The sequence below is a fragment of the Lepisosteus platostomus genome, chromosome 17 (genome assembly GCF_059453375.1).
Source record: "Lepisosteus platostomus isolate fLepPlt1 chromosome 17, fLepPlt1.hap1, whole genome shotgun sequence".
Classification (NCBI taxonomy): domain Eukaryota; kingdom Metazoa; phylum Chordata; class Actinopteri; order Semionotiformes; family Lepisosteidae; genus Lepisosteus; species Lepisosteus platostomus.
The window spans coordinates 13,800,763-13,822,155 of record NC_142627.1 but is presented as its reverse complement, the minus strand read 5'-3'; the positions used below and the strand labels follow the sequence as shown (position 1 = coordinate 13,822,155).

The following is a 21,393-nucleotide window of genomic DNA, read 5'->3' as shown; positions in this document are numbered from 1 at the left end:
CTAAGCATCTCAGCAGCTCTATGTTCCATAGTTGCTTTAGTTTAAGTAGTTCTGTGAATGAAGCAGTTCTTTGCCTATATAAAAAAGAGCTGGTGTAAAATTTATAATGGCTTCATTAACTGGAATCATCTGAATTAAGTCCCCTACCATCCCATTCTCTTCAAGAAGTGTCTCTGTATATACAAATATGGGTTTCATTAACATATCCCTTTTAGCCTCAAGAAAATGAAACTGTTTTATGTATCGCTCAAGACGATTATGGTCACGGCATTTCTCTTCCGACCTTTTCTGTACTTCGTGGAATAATTCCTGTAATTTCTCTCTTCGGAAGTGTGATCGGTTGTGTTTGTGTTTTTGTGCGCAGGACCCCCATGCAGAAGAGTTTGAAGATAAGGAGTGGACATTTGTCATTGAGAACGTAAGTCTCCACGTCCGTTCGTAGTTTAAGAGTCGCACCAACAACTCTGAACATTTGCTGTGTTAATGTTGCCTCCCAGTGGTCACAATAATTAATCACATTGTATTTTTTATTTTAGATTTGCACATTGTTGCATTCAGAGTAACATGTCAGTGAACATGTTAAATGCACGTGTGATTTGAGATATTGACGTTTTTTCTGTATCTGAGTGGTGCTTTAGAAATGCAGTGCAGTTGAGTATTCAGTCCAGGACCCTGCCGTATCTCTTCCTATGTATTCACACACTCTTCTGTTCCTATACTGTATGTGAGTGATGTTTGCCTTCAGTATTTGATAACTAGTACTCCACACTGTAACTCATCTTCTGTGATAAAAAGTTGGGTTAGTTGCCCAATCTGACTTTTTATTTCAATGTCATCACCCTCTTTTGATTTTCTCTTGGATCCATCGAATTCAGAGCCATATGCCACTGAGCTGTTCAATGAAGACTTATGTTTTTCATTGAAAAAGACTTTATTAAATGGTACACTTTTAATTTTGATATTTGGAATACTTGAAAGTCTTCAGTTTTTGTGTGTGCAGTAGTCCTTATGTTGTGTAAGACTGAGTAAACAGACTTGTAACTAAGCAAGATAAGACACCTTTGATTCTGTTAAGTAACAGCTGTAGACTGAGCAAGTAAACAGTCTGGAATCAGCTGGCATAATTCTCTTTCCTTGTGAAGAGGTTATGTCTTCCTGAGACTCTGCCACTACAAGTGTTTGTGCTTGATTCTCTCTCCACAGTATTCCCTCTTGCCTTGGTATGTCAGTCCCTGTAGGGGATCTTTCTCTTTGGTCCAGATGTTCCTCTCTCTCTGATTTAGCAACCTTTCTTCCCAGTTTCAGATATGATTTCATGGCTTTGATTATGTACTCACATAAACTATTAAATTGTGTATCTGGCATTTGAGCAAATTTTCTAGAGGTTTGTGCAAGATAATAAGATTAGTTGTTCAGAAACATACTGGAGTTTATTTTTAAAGAGACTCCAGCTGAGGTCTAACAACCGTTTAAACAACTTTTACACTGACTTATTTCAGTTATAAGCTGGATATCTTATGCAAAACTGATCTTTTTTTCTTACCACTGGCCATCTCTATAATTCAGTGTTAAGCACCTAAGTGTTAAGTGGGGTTCTGTGAATGTCTGGAAAGTGTGCGTTGCCCCTGTTCTTCTGGGTAATCTGTTGTAATGGAACTTAAAAGTTTATTTCTGCTGTAATAAAAAGAGGATGAAATTAAAGTAATACAAATCTGGTTTGTCTTCGTTTCTGAGCCCAGGTTCTGTGTTTTGTTGTAAATGGTTGCATGTGAATTGTTTTTTTTAAACAAGCTCTGTTTTGGTTCACAGTGGTTACATTATTTTAATAGGAATGTTTAATAGGTTGCAAATGAGGAGGCTGTTCATTCCATCTAGCTTCTTTGGATGTTAAAAGCTTAGAAACTCAAGGATCTTGTCCAGCCCTTTCTTGAAAGAAACCAAGATATTGGCTTCAACAGCAAGAAGCTTCCAAGCTTGCTCCATACTCCCACAACCCTTTGGGTAAAGAAGTGTTTCCAGCTTTAAATGCGCTAATGGAAGGAGGTCTCCGATAAACATCTGTATTATTGTGATGAAGGTACTAAAGTGTGGACGTCTAGCTGCTACACTCATGTTTGATTCTGCTTTTGAAATTTAATTTAAGGCTTATCAGCAAAACAAAATATCTCGGCTGTTTGATGTGAAGCTCCTACAATAACTAAGTGAGGCTGTCCTCTTACATAAACCTTGTTACAGTTACAGTATATTACTTTCGCAGATTGATGATTATAGGCTTTTATCTCAAGATTTATCAATTCATTACAGTTTTTTCACAATAAGTTCACAGTTGATCCTGAAAGCTACTGTGTAGGTGTGGGGGTCTGACAAACGTCCCTGGTGTTTGGATCAGCAGTACTGCTTTTCTCAGTCACCATCTTCTTCCTTCAGTCCAATTTTCTTCTGTAACCTGTAATCTTGGCCCCTGGTTTGTCTCACCTTTATCATTTTCACAGCAGTCCTGGAGCTGTAATCGGCCTGCTACTTTCTTGAGAGGAAAAAGTGAACAGGTTTATCCCTTGTAACTTTTCCTTCTTCATCTAAAACACTGAGCTGCACTCATGTACTGAGCCGTCCCTCAGGTGTTACAGTGAAATGGGATGTTAAATGAGAGATACAAGCCTCCTAAGCCTAAATAAACTGCTAAATTACAGCCCTCTAGGTATCCGACTTTTGTACAGTATGTTTGCAATGTGCTCAAAGTAGATATTTTTCCCAGCTTGCACTGACATTGTCCTCTGTGTTCACTGTGGCATTCTAGGCTATGTCTGAAACACATTTTCTGGTCTCCACATGTACAGTAAACGTAGTATTTATACAGGCCATGAAGGAAAGTCTTTTAATATTCACATTGTGTTCGTCTTTTTATGAAGCAACTGAGAAACAATACTGAAGAATGTTTTTTTTCCCAGCTTGAGCCCATATGTTTTTTTTTGCCGAACACTACGAAATGGTTTTAAAATTGCATCAAGTCGGAAATAAACCACATTGAGGTCATAGACACAGACTGTCAAGAATTTAAATAACTCTGGAAATGAGCAGTGCAATGAGCGGTTTAGATGTGTCGTATCTCACCACTGTATTTCTTCACAATCGGAAGGAAGGTCATTGGCTACAGCTAGTTAAGTGCGTTTTGATTTTCTTTCTTTAGCGATTTCAAATACCTTGAAATACAAAACAGTGTTGCATATTTTGTTGTTGACTGTTTTTTTTTTACTTTCAGAGCTTTTAAAATGTCGACCTCATTTCTGTTTTGGACATTTGAAGAATGTAGTAAAGGAGGCCGGTATCCTCTTTCTTCCTCCATGATAGAATGTCTGTCACAGTGTGACGGCAGCATGCCGAGACCGTCTCTGCCGGTTCAGAGTGCCCGTGTACCTGGCCAGGCTTGGCCTGGGGAGCTTATTGACCAGCGGGCTGTCCTCCGGAGAGGATTCCATTTGGAACAGTCCCAGCTGCCGCCTCAGATTCAGCAGGAACCTACATACACATCTGTTCACTCAGTAGGGTGAAAACGCACACACTCGTTTCACTGTGGCCTGCAGTAAACCCCCAGGTTAACAGGCTAATTGGAGGAAGGAGTGTCTGTCGTTACTGAATGTCCTTCACATCATGAATGATGTTTTAGCCCAAAATCCACATTATTACGTGAGAAAATATATATATTAACAGTTGCAATTAGTACAATCAATGAAAATTGTTCCTGTGGCATTTTCATCATAAATTTACAAGCCCTTTATTTCATGTCATAAATATACTGTATAAAATTTGCTGACGCATATTTACACTCATTGTAAGCAACTGACCTAGAGGGCACCATGGATATTCCTGATTTTTAATGTAGTATTCATTTTTACCTTGTTTTATTATTTGTGCATTTTCCCTTTATTCTGAGGAAAGTTGGGTATTTATGATTCCCATGGACAAAGTTCCCCTATAAAATCTGAAACACTGGAAAAATGTATAGGGTAATTGGTATAGAGGTAGGCCCGTTGCTTATGGTGGGTGTTTGTGTTCTGAATGCTTGAGTGAAGTGTATGTGGTGTATTTACTGTATAACACACAACACAGCTTGTATAGTTTTGATAAAAAAGCACAGAAACAATTTTCATTGTTGTTAGCAATTGTTGAATAACTAAAAAAAGTTCAGAAAGCATATGTATACTATATATATTTTTCTCATAATGGTTTTAGGGGTGACAACACATCAGTTGTGATTTAACAGATATTTGGGGGAAAACGGACATCCTTTCCTCACAATTAGTCCGTGAGACTGAAGGTTTACTGCATGTAAATGTAGTGCTAACAGCCCTGCAAGCTGTTATGCTCCTGCTCTTCTGAACTGTCTGTCAGCGTTTTTGTGGTTCCTTCAGTCTGCGTGCTCTACCATTGCCAAATGTGACGGAGAGCTCAGACGCATCAGAAAATGAAGCCGTGCTTTGCCAGTGTCCAGGGGGATTATGTGCACTGTGATGCTGAGTCATGATGTGTGTGATAGTAGGGCCTGCGCTGTGTGAGGGTGGCTGTGAGGTGTCACATGGCTGTAGTCCTGTTTGTTGGGTCTCCCATGATACCCGGTTGTGACAGCAGCTGTGGTTGTGTGGAAGTGGTCCCTCTACAGGGTTCTCGCATGTCGATTGCGTTCTGGGTTAGTGCAGGTGCTTCCTGTCGGATGTTGGCCCTGCTGCCGATGTGCCTAAGAGACTTTACATTGCGACTGATCCTTTTAGATACTAGAAGTATTTCTAGAACTTTACTTCTCGGTTTCTACTAATCTTGAGAGTTGTTGGTATGTGTTTAAAACTGCCAAACCTGAGGGCCTTTTTTTGCACGTAGACGTATTTGTATCTTGAGGCGAGTTCAAACATTTCTCAAAGGCACATCGCAGCCTCTCATAATGTTGTACTTGGCTGGAAGTTTTCTGTTTTTAGTTTGGATCGTGTCATGCCTCATCAAACGCGCTCCAAGTCGGTTAAGATTGATTACGAAGAGTATAAGAAAGAATAGACAGTTATGAAACAAGTTTAGTTAGTTTCTCTTGGGTTTATTCTGATTTCATTCTTCCCATAACCTCGCTTTGCTTCCAGTGTGTCTGAGCTTGTGGGGAATTACTTTCCAGGCAGCCCTTGTACTTTTATATTGCAAGGTTTGAAATTACGTTTTCCAAGTTTTAGAAATCATTTCAGTCGTTCGAGTGTGATGAAGATAAAACTGTGGTCTAAGACCTCTTGTGTGGTCTAATACAGTAGGCATACACACTCTCGCAGACCCACACATAATATGTTTAGTTTCGAATGCGTTTGATTTGTATTATTTTGTCTTTGTAGTTTTATACAATGAGATTATCCTTTGTCCTATTGATAATCCTCCATATTGTGTGAGGTTACAGACCCTGGCTCTGGGTTAAAATTGAGTCCTCGCCCAGTCCAGCAGGGGGAGCCAGAGGCAGGGCTTAGAGTTTATGTCCTGGCCCTCGCGGAGGTCACTCAGCTCTTGACTTGTGTCTGAGCTGTTCCTGAACACTGATCTTCCACTGCTCTAACCTACGTTTCTCTGCTCAGCAAAGTCAAAGTGTTTGATCTGGAGAGTGTGACTTTCCTCTATCTCGGTGCCCTTTTGGAACATCTTCCTAAAGAGACATTTTAAACCTCATGAGACTCCCTAGAGTGACGGCAGACAGATTAATCAGATGTTTTAAACTTAGTTCTTCACTGGGGCACAAATCACTTTAAAAGTCCTGATTGTGGCTTTAAAGGAGGTGTACTACTTGAAAGTAGACATTGAAAATTTAAGAGCCTGCTCACACGTGAGCAGGTTTATCAGTCAGGTTGGCATAAGTAAGCATGAAGAAATTGCCTTTCTTAGTTTCGCTTTAGATGTTTAACGTGATATTAGTACGTTCATTTTTCATTTTGTATTTTTAAAATTTTCTTTAAAAAATGTTTGAAAAGTAGGGTTTAAATTAATCTTGACCTGGCATTTGGGAAGAGGAATTGAAATATTGTTTGCTTTTCATACCTCTTAAATTAATACACCGCATCAGTGGGAGAAGAATTAAACTACTATGACATGAAACCACGATGGAGGCAAAAGGGTATTAAAATAGTTTTCCAAATGCCTTCTGTATTGTTATTATTGTTATATTAATACAGTTGATTTAAGGTTGAGAAAGCACATTTTAGCTGTATTTTCCAGATTTTTCTTTTGCTTTGCTTGTTAGAGCCGTACAGTGGTGTAAATGGTATCATCCACTCCTCCAGTGAAAAAAACCATTGTGATTTTTCTGCTCTGAAGCCTGAGAAAGTAATTTTTTTTTCCAAGACGGAGCCTCTGACCGACAAGGGGAATGAAATCGCTCCTTCTTGCAGCAGGGAGCCCCAGTAAAGGTGGACTGAGGGGAAGATTGCGAGGGTAGATCTGTGCCAAGAACAAAGCACATGCATTAAGAAAACGAGGATCGCGATGCGAACTGAATTCCTCTTGTCTATACATACCACACTAATAACAAAGTGATCAAAGACTCGCGCTCTGCAGAACCTGACATCCTCCACAATGAGGAAACAGTAAAAGACACTTTTCTCCCAGACGCTTGGCCCTGCCTGGGAAGAAAAAGTGCTCCAAGAGGCTTGTTCAAAGGCAGACCGACTGCAGATTTGGCACTGCATGCTGGAACTGTCTGGAGAGAGCCTTTGTGTCAGTGGGCGCTCTCCTTTACTTTTGACCAAATAGTTCTCACCTTCTAAGAACCGGCCACCGCCGTGTTAAGCACAGTACGGCACGCTCACTGAATACAGCGGCACTTGATGGGGAAGCTTTTGTTCACAAAAAAATCACCCTTGCATCATGACAAGCCCGTAACATCAGTGAAAACGTGAGGCTTTCAATTTCTTAATCGAGTCTCAAGAAAATCCATCATTTGGCATTTGTATAATTTTAATCACCAGTATTTTATCCCTTTTCTTAACCTCAGCTTGTCTTTTTAGTGTTTTGTGAGATCGTGATATAGGAGTAAGAGAGCCTCGGCCTATACTGTAGCTACATTCAGAGAACCTCCGACAGAATTCTGTATACATAGCCAGTAAACCCAGCCTGATGTAATTACTGATGTGATATCATGCAGTTTCTCCATAGATGGATGTATTAGATGATTTTTCTGTCTCAAGATACTGAAATACATCAGCTGTGGCGGCTAACACCTGCAGTATTCACCCCATGTGGCCTGCAGTAGCCCAGTTCGAATGTTCCAGATGTAGTAAGATGGCTGCCTCAGTATATTGTAGACACCTTTCAAGCCAAGGAATTTGCATGGACAGGTCTGAAGCTTTGGTTTAGAATATTTTTGCTACCTGTTTGTATTGTGGTAGTGTGATGAAGATACAACCTTAGTGACCATTAGTGTTTAGTACAATAATAATGATTTTTTTTTCTTTAGGAAGATAATTAGTATGCTTAAACAATATAGGGGATACATCATTAATGCCAAAGATGCTAAATATTCTGGCACTGTGTCAGTCTGAGTTCAAGAATGGCACAATTTTGTGACATTTAACTACCTAATACTTGTAATTACTGGGCAAGCAAACATGAAAAATATTTTTTGGGGGGAATTCTGTATGTTGGTACTTTACATTTTTTGTAGTTTTTATGTCTGTTTTTATTCTTTTGAATAATGGTATTATTTCTGAGTATATTTACTACTTTTACTACAAGACAAGTACTTACTGCTTGTCTTGTAGTACAAGTAGTAAACTAAAATACCAAAAGAAGCAAAAAACACAGTCACTTTACTGCACACAAACACAACAGAGCTCGGGCTGCTTGTCTGGGAGAATCCTGAAAGGGGTAATAGATCAATATTAAGTAGGCATTCAAGTAATACCTGTAATGAAATCTTCAATTTTACAAATTAATGATCGCTGTTGCCATTTCTGTTTTACCAATATAAGGTCCTTCTCGTACTGTATATCCATTAAAAAAGCATCAGTCATGCATTAGGGTTGTGTGCAGAAGCAGTGGGAAATTGACAAAAATGCTTCTCCTTCACTAGTTTTAGTAGTTACTGTTCTCCGTGTCTAAACTAGGTAGCTAAAATCCAGGGACAAGATGAATTCACCGTAGCAAATAACCGATTAAAAAAGGGTATAACGCTAAGTTGGAGAAAGTCCTAGTTGATTTTGCTCCAGCTTTCTTTTGTTTCTGAAATAAATTTCATCCGAACGCCTGAAGCCTTTCCTCGCCTCGTGTGCAAACTCTCCGTGAATAGACCCCCATATATTTCAAAATGGAAAGCTAACTTCCAGGAGTAGGAGACCTGTGTATTCCTGTCACTTGCATACAGTGAGCTGCTGATTGGTTCTTGGCAAGCCTGAGGAAATTGGAGTGAGGTTTTGGCAGGGGCGATATGCGGTTCATTTTCTCCCCAGCAAAAATACCATAATTGCGCTTGTTTCAAGGATCCACAGACCTGCGTGGTACATGTTCGACCACCTGGGGGCAGTATTCGATTGAATGGCTGTGCCTGTTCCTACCAAGTAACCAAGGTGGCTCAGGATTGACTGTGCCTGCACATGGAAGGGCTAAAGACTGCAAGGTATCTGGTTAATGTAGAAATGAAATGAATGCAACAGAGAAGCTAAGCTTTCCTGACCCTTCATCAGAGAATAGATGAAAAAGGAAAGAATAAGCTATTGTGCCATGGGAAGATGATGAAATTCAAGATCCGCACACATAATCTCTGGCTCAACCTGAGAAATGTTAATCCCTCTGTAGAATTATTTGAGCAGTAGATTGTATTTTGTCATTGAAATGGCACCGTGTCAAACAGTACCTTTCTATTTGTGCCACTGCAAATGGAAGCGAAGAATTGCATAATCAAAAGGTTTTGACAGAATTTGATTATTCAGTAGTATCTTGAAATTGCATGCAACTTTTTCAAATGTATTATCAAAAGGTTAAAATTTGATGGGTCATAGACTTAACAGCTATATTTAGCTGTATTGTGTAGCTTCCTTTTGTCAGTGAAATATGGATTGAGCTCTATAGTGCCGTTTAGTCTGCACTGTTATATCAACAGAATTTGTATTAGTCACAAAACCCATTCTATTTTTTGTCATTATCAAGCACATAAACAGTATTAATATACTGTTCATTGTCTTATTAATGCAGGTACTGTTCTTGTGCTGATTTGTGCTTTTTTTAAATGTTACAGCTGTATAATAGTACACTGTAACACTTATCAATCACAGAAAAAGTGAATATTTATACCTTTACTGCATGACAGTATATTATTTCTATTTTAATATAAATATGTTGAAATGAATACTTTTATTGAGAAATGAATGTTCTTAACAACTGTTTGATGTTTGGAAGTCAAATCCCTTATTTTAGATGACCTGCTGTTTTGTGTGAACTCTATCCAAATCAATTAAGAGCACTTCCAGTTCAATACTTCTGCATTGTCCTTCTCAACAGCAAAAAGAAGTTTCGGTCATCAAAGACCGTTACTTTAGGCGTTGACTTGTATATTGACCTCCGCTGTCAAACAAATGTTTCACCTAGTTTTCATTATTTAAAAAGGTCAATTATACTTGAGTTATATTTTCAGTGTATTTGTAAGTGTAATTCTCTTCAGTACAATGCCTACATATTCACTTATCAAACTGAATAAATTTAAGCACATTGCCTTTAGTGCTTGCTTTTGCAAGCAATTGCTTTTTCAGTGATCCTTAGATCGCTGTAAGAATGGACAAAAAAAACCCTGTTTGTATCAAATCTTGATTCTGTGCTTTTTCTGAATTTGGACTGGACTGCTGTTTGTACATCCAGCTTTCATATGGCATTGTCTTCTTCTGAAATCCGTAATTCTCACTAAATCAAATCATGATTGCTCCCTCAGTACGTTTAAAAATGAGACTGAATGATTGAATTCTTAAGACTGAAATTTCTTGCTATGTTTAGCTGAAAATATATTCTACCTATTGGTCTTTTCCATGTGATTAATTCTCTAAAATTTGCATGGTAGAATTGTCATTTAATTCAATCTGTTTTTAAAATGATAGAACATTATGATGTATATTATTTTGCTTAAATGCTAGAAGTGTTACTTTTTAACCGTTTTACTTCTGAACTTCTGTTTTTTCATGCACGTCATTGTGTGATTTTGTGCAGAAGCAATATTTGGTTCTTTTTTCCTGAAAAGGCATGTGTGGGTGGTAGGTGGAAGGTGGGCGTGTGTGTTTTTGCTTGTAATAGTTAATATAAATCACATGGTTGCCCTTGTCTGTTCTTATGCAAGTGCAAATGGAGAGGAGAGGGGGATTAGCAATGGCATACTTACAGTTCTTTGTTATTTTAAAAGCCTTGCTTGTCCCATTTAGACAGGTCAATTAATGTAATTAATTAGAATGCAACAGATGCAATTCTCTGGTCTAAGCCATTTTGGTGGAGTATGGCATAAATCGCTTTTACTTTAAAAAAAGATGGAACAACTGTCATTGCTGACACCTAACACAGTAGCTGCCTTTGTGTGCCAGTTGACAGTACAGATGGCCAAGATGGATCCACGTTTCAAGTCGACTGGCTGGAGCTTGGCGGCTGGATAATCTTGGCCTGTGCAATGGAGGCAGGGTGGTCTCTGTGTCCAACTTTACACTAATAGGCTTATAGGCCGTAATCCAAGGCACTGTAGGTCACATGCAAAGTCTGCTGACCTCCTTATTTTGTGCAATGTGCTTGCTTGGTAACTCCTGTATAACACCCCTTCAAATGGCTTCTCTTACTTCATAGTTTCCTGTCCTTCTTTTACTTTTCTAAATTAGAAAATGGTAGAATAATATCTACAATTCTACTGCATTGTGTTGTGCCAGAAACATTAACAGGAGAGCTGGGAGTTGCTTTTTGCTGTTTTTTTTATTGTTGATGAAACTGGAGGCTGACGTAGAGAGCAGTTTTCTCAGGCTGTACTGTATAAGGCTTGGCATTAACATGTCTTGTAGCTGGTGCAAAAGTAATTTCTCCTCATTAGGCAGCTGGTTGCAAGTTTCCACAATGTTTCCATAAACATTTAATTGTTTTGTAACCTTTGGTGTACAAGACAAGCCCTTATTCTTTTAGCTTTTTCTTTTTTTGCTTTTGTACACCATAAAAACTTCATTATAAACTTTTGGAAAACTTTGCCAGTAGCGTGAAATCAATAGCTGGCCTTACTCTTTATTTCTGTTCTTTGTTTGGTATGACGTTAGTATTTAAAATACAATGCCATAAAGACAATGATATACTAATGTTAATGATGTCATTGTTTTGTTTGCCACAATGTGTAGATAATACAGACGCAAGAACATTGCTTTGAACAGTTACAGTATGTGTAATATTGCAAAAGTACTTGAGCAGCATTTGTCTTGTTAATTCTACAAGTCATGACAAGGGGACGTCTGATGCCATTCCGAAATCTGCATCTTTTTGTCTTGCAGGTGTTCATTTCCTGGTGTGCTGTTGAACGGGCATAAAGAATTGTGGGGTGGGGAGAAAAGAGCATGATCTAGTAATAGATTAGATTTTAAATTCCATTCATTCCAGTGTTGATTTGGCACAATGCACCAATAGAGTGTCCATTTCAAGTGAATCCTGCCTTGATTATTTTTTTCCCCCCAACTCTTTCATTTATTTTTTACTAATCAAATTAATTGGAGGGCCACGCACTTAGCGCGATCCTCAGAAGCTCCTGGTGGTGGTGGTTTGAGAGCACTGTCTAGGAAGGGGCTGTATTCATAGCATTGGCATGTCGAAAGGGTGACGAGGAGGTATTTTTAAAATAAGTAATGTGGAATGTTAATTACAGAGAGACAAAGGAGGGGAGAGGAAAGACGGAGCCTTGAGTCTTTCCTTTCAGTCTTGAAAGCTCCAGAATTTAAACTTCTTTCGCTTATCCTGGGTTTTTGTGCAAAGGTGATGGAAAGGGTTCAAGAGTTTTTCCCCCAGATTCGTATGTAGAACGTAGGCATTAAAAGCAAATCAGAGCCAGAAAAATATGCACACTGCTCTTCTGTGACGGTGCCCTAAAACCTTCAAGCCTGTGGGTTTTTTTAGCGTTTTTTAGCGTGTGGTTTTAATATTCATTGTAGCTTAGAGGATTCATTTTAAATCATACATGTTTGCAAGAGAAAGAGGGAAATGGTACTCTTTGTATTGGGCCTGTTTTGTGCTTTAAGTTTTATCTGTCTTATCTGTGTTGCAAAGTAAGTGTTCTACATCACTAAACGGTAAGTACTCTATATACTGTAGGAATCCTAGTACATAGACTAAACTACAGCATATACGTTATTGTGGTTTAATACAGAGTCATCAGAACCATGGACTGGTTTTATGTAACTTCGTTACCATCTCATCTCTGAACAAGTAACATACTGTAACACCTGCTGCAATTCCAGCCAATTTTGAACAAACATACCGAACATACAGCACATTTGGGTTACAACCTGAGTGAAAGCTAAGTCACTAAAAGGGAATGTGTATAAAAAAGTGAATGCAGAGCTCTAACCAGCCTTCTGAGACTCGCTTCTGTTTTATTCCTGTCATTTTTTAACTGCGCACAGTTTTATTCTTAAGAATCCGTGTGCTAGAAATTCATCTCATTTCTTTCTTCTTGATAACTGCAAGGACAAAGTCAACGAACAGTGACGAGAGAACGTTGAATGCACAACAAATAAAACCTGTCTTGGAAATGCTGCATGAACCCAGATCACTAAGGGACAAAGAACATACAAGAACATCAGATAGAGGCATTGGAGAATTAATTTGGGCGTTTATTTTGATGTGAACTGATCTTGGTGCAGAAGCTGGAATAGTTGTGGTGTTGATCCTTAGCGAAGAGTCACAGCTGACAGCCCAGCTGGACTTGAAAGTGAAGGGCAGGGCTTTCCTGAGTGCGGTGACCCCAAACCAGTGATGTAGGGGGTCAGTGCCATTTCAGGGGCGAGAGCATGAGAAGAACAAGCAGGCCAGAAAAAAAGTAAGCTACTGAGAGGGTGTGGGGAAAAAAAACCTGACGAGGTTTGGAAAATCATTGCAAGTTTTCTTTATAGGTGGGGTTTGCCTGCTGAGCTGGAAAACTGGACATTCCCCGTGACTCCTTACTAACTCTTCAAGCTTGCAGTGTGGAATGCTGAAACTGTTCCTCTGCCAGGCCCTGCTCAGGTCGAGCAAGATCTGACTGGAGGGTCATGCCTGTAGGACACTTGTCTGTAATCCTTATGGAATGGGGACTCCCCGATGGTTTAATGGTTAGGATTCAATGCCGCTATCCAGGTTTGATTCCCAGTCAGTGAGGAGGGTGATCAGGTATTTGCTAGACGGGCAGTAACTTGTAATTGTCCCTCTTCCGTTTTTGTGGCAAAAGAGACTTTATAATTCGTCTTTGTAGAAAGTGCAAGTCCCGAGCAAAACAGTTTTTACTAGACAGTTTGTTGGTGAATAGTGACATTTTTTACATGCTTCTGGTTAAAGGCTTGCCCTTTTCATGACTGTACCAACAGTAAATATGTGCGACATATTGCTCTGTTTCTTCATAGACTATAAACATTTTTTTAATGTATTTTCTAACATTATGAACTTATTGAAATGGAAGGAAAACAAATCAGCAAGTATTTATATGGATTTTGTTGGTTAGTAATTATTGTTTGCATTATTTTGCTTTTAGGATAATCTTTTATTTTAATCCACATGACTTTCTAAGTGTTGTAATATAATCTGTTTCCTTTATATAAGACATCATTTGAATAATTAGACTTGTTGGATTGTGTTAGATTTTGAAACCTCTGTCCAAGGTACTATTTTTTAATAAATGGCTTTTTGATCTGCTTATATAGAGGAAAATAAAGTTTTCAAGGGGAGTAATTTGTCAGAAGAAGAAGTTGATTCTTTGAATTATAAACTTCAGTCATTATTCAGTGTTTATATTAGGTTTGTCACATGATGATAATTCTTTATTTTATACTTGTACATTAGTCAATTTTAATTTTAATGTCTTAGTTTTCCATTCATTTACATAAGCTTACAGCAAAAGGGCAATTAAATGTGATTCCGTCTGTTTGTATGTAACTGGTGTCTGTGTGCAGTTACGCTATGGTCCAGCGGTTCCCAGCTCCGACCCTTGGTTTGGAGTCCTGCAAGATTCTCTCTAAATCACCGACTGCTGAAAGCTGTGAAAGAGGGATAAGTGGTTCTGGTTAAACCTTAATTGGATCAGTTTAACACTTTTCCCAGGAGTATAGCTGCTTATAACTTGAAGACGTACAGGAAACTCCCTGGATTCAAGATTACTGGAATACTAAAATTTGGGTGCCCTTGGCATAACCCTGAGTGGACTCTTGCCAGCTCTGTGGGGCCAACATGTCTGCAGGTGCTTCAGGTGCTTTTAAAGCAGCAACACCTGAAAAGCTGGAAGTGGTTCTGTCGATCTAATTAAGTCACTAGTGAGCTGATTTAGGTCATTTAGAGCTGAGTTGTAATGAATACCTGCAGAGAAGCTCCAGGACTGGGGTTGAACTACCCTGTCTTCGACTGTGCCGTTCTCCTAGTACACAGTACAAGAAACAGTTAAATGACGTAATCTCATTTTAATTGCAGTGTGTCACTTTGCTCCTTGGAAAATGACTCAAAGTAAGCTTTTAGCAGCCTAAACAAGTCTCGCAGTGTTTGTGTTTTAATGGACATTTGTTGTTGTTTTTTTTAATCTTTGATATGTGACACAGACCTCTAAAAGGTGCTATTAAAGCAGGCTGTGGTCTGCCCTCTCATGTCGATGGGGATGTTTTTGGAGTGAATCAGATCTCCAAGCCTTTCTTTCCCAACTTTGCAAAGGCACAGGGGGAGAGTGTTCACCCTCTCGGGCTGTTTTTCCAGAGGGGTGGTTCATTGTCTTGGGGGGGGGGGGGGCGTACGTAGTGTCGTTTTTGTCGATCGTGATTCCAGAAGCTTCTCCATCCAACGGCGACTCTAATATTAAATCAAGGCCAGGTATTGTAGTTGATTACCATGAACATAATTAAATGTTCATGTTTTGATATCAAAAAGACTGATCCTTTGGAACTGTACCTGGCTAGTTTACTGTACAAGGATGCCATGGTAATGGTGTAAAAAGATTGCCATCTTAAAGCAAGAACGTGGCTGACATTCATTTAGCGCTTCAGAGCTTGTCAGGTCTTAGCGTAGGAAAACTTAATAATGGTGTGTGTGCAGCTGAACGGTTTATTGGTCTAGAAAGCCTCGTGATAATGCTTTAGGTATTGATGCACATAAGATTTGTGCATGTGCATGAAGATATTGATTAGACATTGCATGGACCAGATTGTCGTGGTGTGCCGTGTTTTGTGGAATTCTACAGAGTGGTGATTCCTAGGGGAAAATAAAAAAGAAGATCAAAAGAATGCTAAGGGAAGAGAGCTGTCCCCCCATGTCGATCTGCCTCCATGGAATTTCATTTTCAGGGCTGACATTAATTGGTGAAGGTTTTTTGCTCTCTGTAGCCAGGAAATGACCTGGCCTTGTATCTTTGGGACAGTTCTATTGAAATTCTGCTGTCGGACTGGAAAGCGATGAGCCTGCGATCCTGAAATAGGATGACGTATAATCCTGTACATCTTTATTGTTGTGTTATTAATTCCTACAGAAAAAGAGGTGCAGAAGGGGCACATTCACAGTTGTACGGGTTGTCTTGGAACAGCAACAGCACAGCTTTGACTCCCACATTTTTCTATTAGGCCCCTCTTTTGAAGCGCTATCGGTGGCAAAACTATTGCTTCATGGGCAAGGCTAAATAAAGCACAGGAGGAAGTACGGAGCGATAACACTAGAGCCAAGGAGAGGGAGGTTTCTTCATCTTGAGAAAGCTTTAAGGCCTTGTGGCCTGTAATTTAAAAATAAAGGCGTCCTTTGCCAAAACTGAAACAGCTTCAGTATCAGCCATCTTACTTCTTTTTTCATTCATGTAGACTGGTCTTTCCAAGGCAACCAATTCATCCAATTAAGGTCAAGATTTCGTAGAATCTGACACAGACTGCAGGGGACTTGTGGGCTCATTTCTGTTGTCTGTTTTTGAGGTTGTCCAGGTTAAATCTATAAGATCTCCAACGCAATGGTGGTATTGGGTACAAAGAGAGGCGTGAATACTTAACAATTTAGTGTATTACAATGCTTAATTTGAAATAGTATTATATAATAGTATTCCAATGGTATTTCCATTTGATTAAATGGTCATTATGCCACATCTGCTTTAGAAAACACATATCTCTACAGAAATGCTGGATCACAATTCTCCTTAGATTTATCCTGTCGCCCTGCCTCTGTCAGATCTAAATTTTACCTCAGATTCTCATTGTGATTTAAGATTGTGAAAACATCCCTGAATTATTTTCATATGAGAACAGCGTTAAAGACTAATCTTGAACACTTGTTTATTGCTCTTGTGCTGAAAACCCACACTCCTGTCACCCTGTACTGAAGTGTGATCTGCAGGACATAGCCCTTTAAACATTTAAAGAAAATAAATACTTCAGGATATGGTAGGTGCCCATCAGTTTGTAAAATAGTCCTTTCATCTCTGGAGGTTCAGGTGTGCCGTCTTTCTGAAATTCCACAAGCTCATGCGTCTCAGACATGCTTAAATAGTTTCATCAGTTGGGACTCTCACACTCCCTACACCCCTCCTCCCGAGTGCTCGTCACTGTTAATCTTCAGTCTCCGAGAGGAACGCGTGAGTTATGATAACGTAGTGATGCAGGATGGTTAAGGTCAGAGAGAGAGAGAAAATGACTTGAGAAACTTAATATTGGTTCAGATTACATAATCTTTCTTAATTTTTAAACGGAGACTGTTACTGTATACCGCAAAATACTTCATTTGAGCTTGCTGAGTACGTAGAACAGAATCATTTCAGCAAAAACTGCACAGTGACCACAGGCAATTTGACTTTCTATTGCACATTTTTGTACACATTACTCAATCGATTATTTGTTCTGTTGCACTTTCTGAATATCTGTGGAAGCAATGCGGCTGTCTTTGTTGTAATCTGGCCTATATAAAAAGGATTCCAACTCATTTTCGCTACATTGTGGATGTAGAGGCTATGACTTCCTACAGATTTAATTTGTAAAAACATGTTAAAATCCCAGTAATTGCATAATGTGAAAGTGTGGAATTCTGTATCTCTAATACTGTGTTCTTGTGTGGGCCCACTGTGTGGATGATACGGACTCCAGCAGCCTGTGTTTGGGCACAGAAAAGTGCTGTACCCCCTTGTTAAATATTGTAAATATTAGCAAAGTAATATTCAGTATTTTCTCTGTGATATTTCTGGTGGTAGCATAAGTCAGAAATCCATGCTGCCCTGTAGCCTCTCCTGGCACGTTGATACAAGTTAATGAGACTAGGTACTGACTGAGCTCGAGCGACGAAGCCCCAAGCTTGCTGTCTTAAACTAACTGCTGCATTATTTCCTCTCTCTCTCAATACTGCATGTACTGTATCTGGCAAATATTACCAGGCACAAAGCATTCAGGGGGACAAATCCTCAGCAAGAGAGATTTGCAGCTTAACGCTGAAACGTATCCCAGAGTATAGTGTGATCTAATATATAGAACAATATTTCTGTTTGCCTCATTGTGAAGCTTTATCATCTGAAGGAATTACGTTGGCACACTTCATTATGCAGATTCCCGTTTGTGAGGGCACCCCCTGCACATTTTGACAGCTTATTATACTGCTTCATTGTAAACCTTTTCTTTTTATTTACACATGAGTTGCTCTAATCGTTTTGAAAGCCTTTCATGTTAATTCTTAAATGTTTTCCCTAATACCATAACTGCCCAGGAGAGCTGAAAGCCCTACCAAAATAAATGCAAGGAATTAATGGTTTGATAACCATCACATGTATTGTGCTTGAAAACAGGCCCGTCTAATTTAGTGCGCATGGAAATCGCCTTATTAGCAATAAAAAAAACAAAATAAGCAAAGGGGCACATTTATTGGAAATCAAAGTAAAATACAGTTTGCAATGAAGCAGGCGGATGTTTTTCTTTCTCCTTGCAGTGAAGTGCAGTACCTCAGAAAGCACGTCATACAAGTGGGATAAGATGCTGTTTTGTCCTCCGATCCAAGCAATTGAAAGAGAAAGTGATCAGTTTGAAATTTTTCAAATTTCACACGAGTCCTGCAGAGTGTTTTGCTCTCCTTGAGATAAATTTGCCATGTGCATGGTCTGCAGTGGTGAAGCACCTGTATGTAGCACAAACATATCAACTAAAAAAGAGGTTTTTTTTTTCCCCCACTCAGAGATGGATTGAGTCCAAAGAATTTTGTATTCCAGTGAGCCTATTTCCAGAGAAACTGTACAAGCAATGTTCATAAATTGGCAATTACAAATTTCCGCAAAGATACTAGTCTGATTCTTTAGAAGACTGTCGACGTAGATCTGATTCGAGCTGTGACGCAGAGATGGGCGATCGCCTGGGGGCTGGGGAGCTGCAGTCAAGTGTTGCTGAAATGTAATCCGTTTGTCCCTTCATTGCTGTGTTGCTTCTTTCTCTGTCCAGACCTTTTGACTGCGTATTAAAACCCCACCTAAAAGAAATGCACAGTGATTCAAAAGGAAGATGTAACTCAAATGCAGTGACCATATGGCACCAGGCATATTCAATACTTTTTATAATGTGAATGAATATGCAACTGTCTGACAGTCGTAACTCAACAACTTATTGATTATAGTCATAAGAGGGAGAAAAAGCACTTTGTCGGTCAAGACCAGTGCCAAGGAGTGACATGCTGGCATTTTTCAATAAAATCCCACCAAAGCCATAGACCTGGCGGCTGTGCTACTGCTGTGAACAGCTGTTCTTCCAGAAGGGAACAGCCATGCATTTAAAAAAAAAATCTCCTTTGTGTTATTTTCTGTCCTCCTTAATTTAAATAATAGAAGACCACAAAAGAGAAGGTCGAAGAGTTTTTTTTTTTTAATTCTTCTTAATATAAGGTCACCTGTTAAGCAGAGAAGCATTTATTCTAAAAGCAGATTTTACTCTCTTTAATTTTTAAGATGTTTGCCTGCCTCTGGGGTTTATAGTATGTTTTTCCATCTTACCCATGGCACAGAGCACGCAGTGTTGGACACAAGGGCTGATTCCTCCTAGGATGTTTTTGTTCTTCCTTACAGGACAATTTTTCCCTTGCGTACAGTTCATAGCTGACCTATTCCATCGTCCGGTTATTTCTGTGGACCGCTTCTGCACTGCGGAACACAGAAATAACCTGCGGACAGTGACGATAACACTGCTGTGTAGCCGTGGCTGGGGTGCTGTGGTAGCCTGAGATTAGGCGACGCACTTTGAGGAGTGCAGTGCAGTGGAAGGTCATTATGCCAGAAAGAAAGTTTGTGGTTAGAAATGAATGGAGGTGTTGTTTTGTAGGCTGTATTCAGGGAATGCTTTCATGAAAGTCTCATGTTGGGTGCTTGTGGCTGTGGGCATGCTTCTTTAGAGGGGCATCAGATAGCGAAACTGGCAGAAAACCTATAACACTATTGTCTTCCCCTCCCCACACACACACCACCACCCTCTTCCGACCTAACCCCCTCCTTTAATTTCTGTCTGCTTCCGTGGCAGGTTTTCTCAAACCGAGCAGGAAAGATTCATCAATCAGCAGAGTGCCTTGAATTTACTGCGTCAGGCTTTGTAGAGATTAATGACAGTCTGCATTAGCTACGGCGGGTTTCAAGGGACCCTGGTGTACAGTGCATTAGAAATTGCTATGGGTTGCAGTGGGGGTGGTGGGTTTAAAGAAGATCCAGGTGTGGAAATGGTTAACTGTTAGCAGTTCTGTTTTTTCATACAAGTCATTTTTGTTGTGTGTATTTGTTTGCACATGTGCTCATCTTTTTTTTTTTTGTGTGTTTGTCTGTATGGCAGATTATGTCAGTGAATGTCAGACGTTGTTGACTGGGGCACTATCCTGCTTTTCAATTGTGAATGAAATTAATAATCCATTACTCCTTGGCAGTCCTTAACTTAATGTGTGATAGTAAAGGATGCCCAGTGTAGTCTTTAGGCCATGTGTGCGTATTCCTCCTGGCTCTGATCACATGCCACCTTAGATATCACTGAGTCTGGCAAAATATTGCACCATGTGGCAGTCTGATAGAAGCACATGAGGAACAGTAAAAGAAGCACTGGTATGATTAAAAAAAAATACTATATTAATGCACCATGATAATAAAAATAACAAATCTGTCTTTGTGCATTTATAATCTCTTTTAATAAAATATATTTAAATTAGCTACTTAAAGCCTAGATTTTTTTCTCCGTCAATGTCATTTGTAGTTCCATAAATTTCCTTGCAAAAATGTCTTCACCCTGTGAGGCTGGGATTGCATGTCTGCTGCAGTGATAAACAGAATTTTGCACGAACACCCCCCAAAATAAATAACTACTTGTTTGGCAGACCTGTAATTGAGCTGATGGGTTGGTAGGGGGCAGCATCTCGCCATTCTCGTCCCTAAAAGCTTGCCTCCCAGCAAGGTATTTAGAAATGCTGAAGATACAATAACAGAATATTGATAGTCATATCCCTGTAATAAATTAAAAGTGCCTTATTGTGCTTTTTCATTTTACACATTGTCACAACCTTGGACCTTAATCTTATTCACTGATTGACAGTAGCAACCAGGGAAAAGAGCACATTTATTGTTTGTGCTAGTCAAATCTGTTAAACCTAATTCTTCTCAGGGTATTTGCATATTCTTAAGTATTTCTTCAGAGAGGACCTAAATCCTTCTTAAGTGTTTGATGCATTTTGAAATTCATTCATAAGGTATCTACATGCACTATTAGTTCTGTATAATATGACTGCATAATCTCGGTGATAAGAAGGGTTTTGAACAAGGTATTCTGCAGGGATGACATGTTATATTTCTGACTGATTCAACTGGGCTCAAATGTCAACAGAAATGTCAAGTGCTTTGGAAGCGCATATTTGAATCTTATACTTTTTTTTATCAGTGCTTATTGACAGAGCTTTTTAAACGCTTATACTCGGCATGCCTGGAATATGCCTTCAGGTACGCAGAATCTGTTATAGCACACTCAACAGCACCTATTTGACACCAGCATATTACGAATTAAAAAGCATTTAATGTCCTCAAGTGGTTCTTATTTCAAGGAATCTGATTTGTAAGATAAATCTTAATAGTTAAATTTGAATGGCAAACTTCACATGGAGAACACTTGAATCACTTGCTACCACTGACTTAAGAAATGATAGATATGTGATATGTGGAAAATGCGTCTTTATTTAAGGCCTTCAGTAACAGATTTG

At 39.2% G+C, this 21,393-nt stretch overlaps 1 protein-coding gene across 5 annotated transcripts in view; it reads left to right on the top strand.

Annotated features, from left to right (window-relative positions):
• ehbp1 (EH domain binding protein 1) overlaps positions 1–21,393 on the top strand; it is a 132,988-nt gene that overhangs the window by 28,429 nt on the left and 83,166 nt on the right. For all 5 annotated transcript variants that reach the window (XM_088610255.1, XM_088610257.1, XM_088610256.1 and 2 more), the window contains exon 5: positions 365–418. In XM_088610255.1, the coding sequence (XP_088466381.1) occupies positions 365–418 (54 nt within the window). The remainder of the gene's footprint in view (positions 1–364; positions 419–21,393) is intronic.